The following is a 10,660-nucleotide window of genomic DNA, read 5'->3' on the forward strand; positions in this document are numbered from 1 at the left end:
GTATTATAGATAGCGTTCTAGTCAATAGTGAATGGACTATTAGTTACCCTAATGCCCCCTTAGCTCATTTTCCTTAAATTTGTTTTCTCCTATGCTACGTAATCTCTATAGTCAAAACAAAATTTGTGACAGGAATTGGAAATTTTTTGAACACTGGCTTTAGAAAGATGCTCGTAGTAACGAAATTATGAATACTTGGGGTATTAACGTTACACTTTCTACAGCTTGTGTTCTTACAATTAAGCTTTCAAGTACAAGACATCATCTGTATAAATGGAATAAGATCAATTTTGGGCACATATAATCCAGAATCAGTGAACTTCAGCAAGAGCTATCTCAATTCCAAATAATTATATGTTCCATCTTCAGTTCTTGTGATGACCCGACCTACAACCAATATTGTCGTCACTTAGCCACCACGGTCATCCAGCAGCAACTTCTCAGGAGGTCACCCACCCATGGATTACTCCCTCCAATTCTCTCAAGAATTGGCTAAAAGCTCTGCAGTTAAGCTTGTTTGGGCATGAATAATCCAGTCCTGGAAATCTGTTGTTGGATGACCACAGCGGTGCCCGTAGAAAACCCCAAACTATCTGATGACCGTAGTGGCCAAGTGGGGACGGTATCGGTGGCGTATCGAATAACTACATATGGTATCATAGCTAACGACGGGTCACCTGCCGAGGGTGAGAAAGTATGTTGGACTGATTGGCTCAGATATTGGTCTCATGAATGACAAGAACGTCGGATATCTTGGCTTTAATATATTCTTGATCCAAGGAAGGCTCCAATTTAAGGTGGTGGTATTATAATACCTCAGTTCGGCAGGTAGCGTTCGACGAATGAAATATAGGTAATAGTTTATCCTTTCCTAGCACCGAGGCTTTTTCAGCGCAATTGGCTCTAGAGTTGGCTAAAATCTCTACAGTGAAACGTGCTCAGAAAGTAGTAATCCATGGATGGTGACCTTCTGGGAAACTGTTGTTGGCGACCACATCGGTGCTCATGGAAAAATCCACACTGCCAGATGACCGAAATGGCTAAGTTGATGGCAATATCGGTGATGGATCGGGTCATCACATCCACAAAAGGTACATCCAGATTTTGCATTTTATGAATATAGACAAACTGAAACTAATTGGAAGAGCGTTATTCAAGCACTTCCATAAAAAGAGTTTTATTCCACAAAGTTTTCCAAAATATTTTGGTTTGCCCTATTTATCACCCATACTTTTCCTATTTGCCACTCACATAAATTGCCACCCACACTTATCCTAATTACTACTCATACAAATTTAAAATATCCTAAATATTACTCATTGATGTAGTAACATGTGCGGGAAAGTGGTTGACCACACATCACATGTGTCAAGATGCATGTCATCTTCTTTCTCAAACTAGACACATGTAGGAATTGTTCTTTCCCTTACTACCACTTGTACTTACATAAGTATCTACTCTTCCTGTATTTAAAGAGTAAATGTTAATGAGAAAAGAAGCAACTAATTCTCCTTCTCTTTTACTTTGTTTTCTTCTCTTGTCTCCATATTATCTTGTTATTTCTCTACTCAATATTTGAACAATCTTTTACACGTTATCATCACCTCCTCTAGCCAATTGAGTACTCATACTTCACCAAGAAGGATTTTCCAAAAGAAGGTCTATCTAATCCCTTTACTTTTTGATTTATTTATCTACCCTCTTTTTGAAGGTGACATATTTCCATCTATATATATTATCTTTGGAACTTTATTATCACATGCTTGTACTATTTATTTTGTTTACACCAAAAGGCAAAAGCTAAAAAGGAAAAAAAAATCCGTTTGATTTCTACTAGATCATTTTCTACTTGATAATGATAGTCATTTTGTTTCTTTTGTCACTTGAAAATAACGTTTTTCTCTCTAGTTTTCTTACATAAAATCATGTGATACAAAAAAAGTTTGTTTTACTTATACAAAAAAAAAAAAAAGAATTGTTTACTCACTGTATAGTGTTGTACCTTTCTCTTTCACTTTTGAAAAGAAAAATAAAAAATTGATACATGTATAGATATTTTTTACCTTTGAAGGATATCATTTCATTCTACTTGTTAGAAAATGTATTATACCCATGATGCATATGTATGTATGTTATATTCTAGTATTTTATTTTTATCAAATATTCATCATATATGTATACATCTATGATGTTATCCCCACCAAATGTTATAATTTACCACACATATTATTTTTAGTATGTTATACTATTTTTTTAGACCTTCCTCAAAATTGTAAATTTTTGACATGTACTTTATGCTTAGTATTATATCTTAGTCTGATATTACTCATGCATGTCACAAATATTAACCAAAACTTATTTTAATTCCGCAAACAGATTGCTACCAAACATGCAAACGAATTGTGACTTAAGTTCCAATAAATTTATATGCGTATATAAATGATAAATGGACAATTTTTAAATGACAAAGAAATTTGGTTTGCAAACAAGAGTTCCCCTTGTTAAAACCATAAAGAAGCTTGGTTAATTAATTTTGTGGAGTGGATTATGATCAAGGATTCGACTGTATGACATATCCGTATTACTCACAAAACCATAAATAAATTTGGTTTTGGTATCCATCTTGCCTATAAAGAAATTGGGTAACGGGAAAATGATACTGGGATTTGTCGTGGACTCAGAAGGAATTGAGCACCATACTAATGTCATTTATTTTGTCTATGTAGATGGATCCAATTCGATCAGAATTCTAACTTTTGGACTCAGCAGGACTTGAGTACCATCATTGGGTATCTGATGCGGAAACCACTTTCGTGGAAAAGGAGTACACCTCCACTATCAAGCCATCTGTCGACGCTGCTCCGTCAACTGAGAAAGACAAAGCTCATGCTCTTATGTTTCTCAAGAGGCATATCGATCCTAACCTATGTTGGGGTTATCATCACTTGAAGACACCAAAAGAGCTATGTGATGCTCTAGAGAGCCGTTTTGGGAACATTCATGATTCCTTGCTACCACAATTGATTGTCCAGTGGAACGAAATTCGCTTCCTCGATTATGTAAAAGTGAATGATTTCCAAAAATACATGTTACAGATTCAAGCACGTCTAGACTTATGTGGAAAGAAACTCACAGATGAGGAAATGATTCAGAAAACTCTATAAACCTTTCCCACCTCGTCCATGATACTAGCGAACCAGTATCGCTTAGAGGTTAACAACAAAAGAATCACCACATTCAGTAGGTTGATAAACTTACTGCAAGTGGACGAAAGGCACAATGAGATTCTTGTAAATAACAATGCCAGAGCTGTCGGGAAAAAGAAAGTTCCTGAAGCTAACCATGGCAAGGTCAATAGAGGAAAGAACCCGAAAGGAAAGAGGGATCGACATTCTGATTCACATCCCCATGATCCATACCCATATGGAGGTGACACCTCTCGTGGAAGAGGACGTAAGGCACATAATCGAGGTCGAGGACATAAGGTCACTCTAATGTTTGGCATAGAGAAGGAACTTCTGACCATAGTGGTCGTGTCCCTAAGTTCGAGAAAACATCTAAAAATCCCGCTAGCAAAAAGACCGCAGACGAAAATGCGCCTGGTTTTAGGTGTGGATTTACCGGACATTGGTACAAGCATTGCAAGGCTAGTGCCAATATAGTTGCGAGATACAAAAAGTAGCGGGAAACTCTTGAACAAGAGGATAACTATATGGAAGAAAATGATGTAAACCCTGACATCAAACTCACAATTTCAGACTTCCTGGGCTGTGGACTTTGCCCAAACTATGGATGTGCCTGATTTTGCTTGGGCCTAAGAATTTAGTTTCTGGCTTGATAGACTATGTCTGTTTTTAGATGCTTTGAAGTTTTTATGTTATCTTAGACTATCGTTTGTTTAATAGTTTGAGTAGGTGTTACTATTGCTGAACATGTTCTTACCATCTTTATGTTACGTGTATGGATTATCTATAAGTATTTATCTTCTATTATGTTCTACATTATTTTACTCTGTTTATGATAATCTATTGTTTAGCATGTGATTTAGAATGGAAAGGACGTCATTCTAGTAGAACAAGATTCTCTAAAGGAAGTGAGATAAATTTTTCATTTTTTTTGTAACATTCCTGCATAATGTACTCGTAGGAATGTCTTAAGGAGAAATATAATGTCTAGGTGATAGTGGAAGCACCCACACTATCCTAAGAAATAGACAATTATTTGTCGATTTTACTCCTTATAATACATCTGTGACTACGATGATTGGATCATCACAAGTAATAATTGGGCGAGGCAATGCTCAATTCTTGTTGCCAAATGGCACAATGATTAAATTCACAGAAGCTCTATATGCACCAAGACCCTCCCCGCACTTTCTTTAGTTTCAAGGATATTCGTGCAAATGGTTATCACTTGGAAACTCACTGTGAAAATGGAATTGAGTACATATATGTGACCTCTAGTGAATGCGAAAGGAAGCGCATCTTAGAGAAACTAATGAGTCACTCTAGTGGATTATATATCACCACTATTAGGATTATCGAATCCCATGTGGTTGCCAACGATGAACTGTAGGCCAGTGACTTTATAAGTTTTGGCACGATCGACTAGGGCACCCAGGTCGTGATATGATGATTCGTGTTTTGAAGAACTCACATGGACATCCTTTCTTTCGAATGAAAAAGAAAATGAGACAAAAGATTATTAGAATGCAGAGTAACAATGTGCATTTTAAAGTAAATGATGCACATTTTATGCCTTCTAAAGTAAGAGAAGCGCAACCTTCGTCTTCCAAAGTAATTAAAGCGCACCCCCTGTCCCATTCTTCTTCGCTGTCCTTATCAAAGGCACATCGCTTATTCTGCAAAGCTTGTTCTTTAGCAAAGACAGGATCGATTTCATCCTATGCTAAAGATACCAAACAAAATATTCCATTTTTACAAAGAATACAAGGTGTTATTTGTGGACCTATACATCCAGAATGCGGACTATTCAGGTATTTTATGGTTCTGGTTGATGCTTCGACCCGTTGGTCACACATTGCATTGTTGTCCACAAGAAATGTTGTATTTGCAAAAATCCTAACACAAATTATACGACTAAGGTCTGACCATCCTTATCATCCAATCAAGTCTAAAAAAAGAGCATATTTGGCCTTCACAATCCAGGAAGAACTTAATTCTTTGACAAATATACAGGTATTTGGTATGGTAGTGCTATCCACCAAGTGTAAAGCCTGTGGGACATATATGATTATTTGTCACAAACTTAGTGAGAGGAATGAAGTCTTAAAGTATAAATATTCACCTTGTGGCGCGAGGTTTCTCACAAACCCCTGGATCGCTTATTCTCTAGTAGTGAACATCACAATGTTCTGCTAATTATATGAGCTTGGCAATTTTCAGAAGGTCTTGAAATGCAACTTATGAATGTGGTTACCGCATATCTCTAAGGGGATTTTGATACATAGATATTCACGAAAGTGTCAGATGGACTTCCATTACCCAAATCAAGTAACATTAAACCACAGAGTGCGTTTCCAATTCAGTTGAAACGCTCAGTTTATGGATTAAAGAAATCCAGACGGATATGGTATACCCGTCTAAGTGATTGTTTGATTTCGAAGGGATATACAAATAATGAATTGTGCCCCTGCGTGTTTATAAATAAAACAAGTTCCGAATTTGCAATTATAGCCGTCTATGTCGACGATATGAACATAGTAGGTACTCTTGACAAAGTAAGAGAAAACACAAGCTATTTGAAATCCGAATTTGAGATGAAAGATCTTGGGAAAACTCAGATGTGTCTAGGACTTAAACTAGAACACCGATCTTGTTGAATATTAATTCACGAGTCTGTATATGTCCATAAGATATTCAGAAAATTTAATATGGACAAAATGCAGCCGGATAGCACTCTCATGAATGGTTGAATTTTAGATGTACATAAAGATCCATTTTGTCCAAAGGAAGGTGACGAAGAGGTATTGGGAGAAGGATGTCCCCATCTAAGTGCAATAGGCGCATTATTATACTTAACGCAATGTACTCGACCATATATCTTGTTCTCAGTGAACTTGTTAGCTAGATATAGCTCAGCGCCAATGCTGCGTCATTGGAATGGTATAAAGAATATCTTTAGATACCTAAAGGGAACCATTGACTTGGGTTTTTTTTATCTCTATGAAGACGAAAAGAGAGCTACTAATGTATTTGCGACTCCTTATATCGAAACCTCAAATAATGTGTTGGTCGGTTTTGCTGATGCTGCTTACCTCCCAGACCCACACAAAGGTCGATCCCGAACTGGATACGTGTTCACTATTAGGAATAAAACGATATTCTGGAGATCGACCAAACAAACCCTTGTATCTATCTCCACGAACCACTTTGAGATTATTGCTCTACATGAGGCGGTTCGTGAGTGTATACAGTTAAAGTCTATCATTACACATATTCGAGGGACATGTGGTTTGAGTTCTATCACTGAAGAGCCAACTTGCATTTATAAAAATAATGAAGCTTGCATCGAACAAATGAAGAAAGGGTACATTAAGGGTGATAATACGAAACATATATAACTAAAGTACTTTTACAATCAGCAACAACAATGTATTCTAAACATTCAAGTCAGTAAAGTAAAATCTGACGAAAATGTGGCAGACTTATTTACTAAGTCATTACCTAAGTCCATATTTGAAAAACATGTGAGAAGTATAGGACTAAAGAGATTGTCCGAACTTCCATGATTTCATGGGACTAAAGGAATTGTCCACTCCCATGACTGTATTAGACTAAAGAAATTGTCATGCATCAGGGGGAGCACCTGATGGTATGTTGAACTCTTTTCCTTCAACGAGGTTACTTTTTCCTACTGGGTTTTGTTACTCGGATAGGTTTTTAATGAGACAAAAATAATACCGTAACACAAATCATGGGGAGATGTCGATATCAGGGGGAGCATCTAACGATGTGATGTTAACATAAAGGTGTGTTGCACTCTTTTCCTTCACCGAGGTTACTTTTTCCCACATGGTTTTATTCTCGACAAGGTTTTTAATGAGACAACAGTAGCACCGGAAATATAACTTCTCGGTTGAGGTTATTCTTTTCCTTCTGAGTGTTCAGGTTTTTGTACTAAGTATTTTTCCTGACACATTTCTACAAAGGAGAAAAGTCTTGACAAGCGACACCATTTCAGAAGCTCAAATATCGTCTTTCTCTTTCGGCCAGTTTTTATCTCGACGAAGTTTTCTGGCAAGGTTTTGACAATACAATGAGTTTGGACCACACATCACATGTGTCAAGATGCATGTCATCTTCTTTCTCAAACTAGACACATGTAGGAATTGTTCTTTCCCTTACTACCACAGCTTGTACTTAATAAGTCTCTAATCTTCATGTATTTAAAGAGTAAATGTTAATGAGAAAAGAAGCAACTAATTCTTCTTCTCTTTTACTTAATTTGTTTTCTTCTCTTGTCTCCATATTATCTTGTTATTTCTCTACTCAATATTTGAACTATCTTTTACACCCATGTCTTTTTTGTTTACACCCAACACTAAAACCACCCAATAGCTTAACAAAAAAAAAAATTAAGTTAAAAATTATTTATTCTTCTCGATCTCCACCCATCGACCTAAACCTTCACCATCTTTTCTTATTTCATATAAAAACAATCCTAGATAAAGAAATATGGTAGTCATATATTGGACCGCTACCGGATGAGGCTTGTAACTATCCTAATGCGGCCGATCTTAGTCGTTCTAATAGCAACGAAAAAAGTTCAGAATTTATTAAATCTGTAATCATCCAATTATGGGCGACTAACAGTGTTAGAAACATTATGTATACCATTAGCACAAATGTGTAACATCTTTCTTTGGACGTATTCAATAGAAGCACTTAGACGTATGCTAAATTTTCAACATGATTTATCCTGTATTCGATCAATCCCGTTGAAGCACTTACACATATTCAAAGGAATTTAATAATCACATTACGTATTAAAGCAAAACTGCTTCTAATTAGGTTTGTATATATTGTCCTAAATTTTCAACAGTGAAATCTTCCATGATAAAGAACGATATAAAAAGGACAAAAAAATGGTGTACCATAATTAACCGGAAATCTAACTCAGGGTTAGTAGTTTTTAATGGTTTTCTAATGAAAATGGGATTAATAAAGAAGAAGAAAAAACGGTTGAAGATGAAAGAAAGTGGTAATAGTTGTGGTCAAATTTAATTTGATTTTTGTAGGTGGTAAAAAGGAAAAAGTAGAATTGCAAAATAGAATTACTTTCAATATTTTGAGGAAGGTGGCAAATAGGAAAATTATGGGTAGCAAATAGGTGAAACTAATATTTTGGACCTCTACAGTCTAACCTTCATAAATGAATGCCCGTGGGACCAGAAAAAATATTCGCTTAGCGAGGTTATTTGTTTATCGATAAATGAATAATGTATTCATTTATCGATAATCTATATATTTAAAGAGTATTTTTAGTTTTTTACTTTTGTATATTTTATGTTTCTAAGCCAAAAAATGATCAATTAGAATAAGATATTCAAGAATTAACTGATACCATTTCTAAGTTACGCCATAGAAATGTTATGGATGTCGAACATCTTTTGAACTACCGTAGCGAAAATGATGCAGTTATATGGACTAAGAAATTATCGAACCAGTAATAAATGATGAGAATCATTTTGAACCTGATAAAATTAACGTTATGCAAAACGTGCCATCAAAAGAGCCATTTCAAGTAGTAATCACCATAAAAAATGACTTGGTACAATACAAGCAAAATATTCCAAAAGTTGTTCATGTATTACAAAAAAATTAAGAATGATATGCATTTTGGTTAAGGTCGAAGAAGGAAACAAAAAATTTTAGATGCATATTTCGAGAAGAAATAACTTCTTATACGGATTTATTTTAGGACGTGAATAAAGTTTATAAGAGCATAGGCATATGCAGGAACAGACAATCAATCCCAATCTATGATACAAATCTGTAATATGGGCTGATGAATCTATTAGAGAGGCTTCTATAATAAGACAAAATAGGGTCACTAGTAAATTATTCTAAAAGCCCCTTATCTAAACCGTGAAAAGTTACGGTCGTTTTTTATTTTATTTTTCGAAGCCAACCGCAACACAATAAAGCCAACCGTAACTCATTACATCCAATCGTAACTCATGTTTTTGGTTTTTGAAACCAACTGTAACCCATTAAATCCAACCATAACTGATATATTTTTTTTCGGAACCAACCTAACTTACTAAATCCAAATGTAACTAGATACGATTGGCTTCTGAAAACCAAAGCCGATTGTAACTAGTTACAGTTGGCTTCTGAAAACCAAAAAACCAACCGTAACTAGTTCTGAAATCGTTTTTTTCGAATTTGATTGAGAAAAAATAACATACTCCAATCTCATTTGCAATAGATTGATTTTGGGTCGTTGATTAAAATTAGAGAATTGGGTTTGTTTGTTGTTTTTTTTAGATTTGATTGATGGAAGGTTATTGATGATGATCGACTTTGAATTGTTGTTGATGATGATTGATTTTGGGTTATTGTTGAATTGTTGTTTATGATGATTGATTAATGTCGATTGATTTTTGGTTGTTGTTGATGATTAGAAGTAAGGAGTTTTTTTTTTTAGGTTTAATTGATAATTGGTTACCCCTAACCAACTAACTAGACATTAGAATCACGATGAAGCCCCTCTAATGGATTCAACAGCCCCTATAATATGTTTCCTATGATAAGCCAAAGTGATGCTATTAATAGGCTTAGGATGCTAGCCATTAATATAGATAGAAAATATGATGCTTATTAATTAGTCTCGTCGCCAGTATTATAAAGCATGGTCGTAAAGGATACTTTGAAAATGTAACTATTTTGGGTAAGCCCAGTTGGTCTGGAACCTGACTCTCAAGTAGGAGGTCAGCGGATCAAGTCTCCGCTTAAGAGTTTGGAAATCTCATGAAATACTCCTTTTATATGTAAATATATATATGGATTATGGCAGGTGGGATATGGCGCGGGACCAGTCTGAATGGCTGAGTTCGGTTAAAGGCCTCGGCACGACTTTCGTGTATAAAAAAACTATTTTGAATGGTTTAAAAGAGAAATATGCAAGGCCCAAAACGGGATATGTTTGAGAGCTCCTGCACCGAATCTTTGTATTTAAAGACTAAGGTGAGTTTGAAGATGTATTTTTTTATTCTTTTGATATTTTTTCATTTCTTTTTTCGCTCACAGGTTTTGGCTTTGAGTAAGGATCCATTCACACTATTATTTTCATAATATCTCAAACTTTGGATGCCATTTTTTTTAATAAAACCTAAATGGTAACACATTTGAAGCTATCAGTTTGGGGATATATTTCTCCTACGTTTATACAAAAAATGAGCATATTATGAAACACATAACACCACCTTCTACTACTTTAATTGTTGAACTTAGCATTAGGCATTACTGAGGTTTGATATTTCAGAAGCACTCATTTTAGTAGGTGTATGAAGCTTTATAAGAAAAATGTATTCCCAAATTATTAGCTTCAAATATGTCACCGTTGGTATTCATAAAAAAAAAAGTCGAAAGTGTGAAATATTGGGTTCCATCTCTTTTGTTTTTGGTCCGCTCTC

General features: G+C 35.3%; 1 protein-coding gene across 1 annotated transcript; it reads left to right on the forward strand.

Annotated features, from left to right (window-relative positions):
• Positions 1–1,036: 1,036 nt before the first annotated feature.
• LOC113316189 lies at positions 1,037–3,164 on the forward strand. Its single transcript, XM_026564409.1, has 2 exons — positions 1,037–1,091; positions 2,770–3,164. The coding sequence occupies exons 1-2, from the start codon at positions 1,037–1,039 to the stop codon at positions 3,162–3,164; spliced, it is 450 nt and encodes a 149-aa protein (XP_026420194.1).
• The last annotated feature ends 7,496 nt before the right edge of the window (positions 3,165–10,660 follow it).

Source organism: Papaver somniferum, chromosome 10 (assembly GCF_003573695.1).
Source record: "Papaver somniferum cultivar HN1 chromosome 10, ASM357369v1, whole genome shotgun sequence".
NCBI lineage: Eukaryota > Viridiplantae > Streptophyta > Magnoliopsida > Ranunculales > Papaveraceae > Papaver > Papaver somniferum.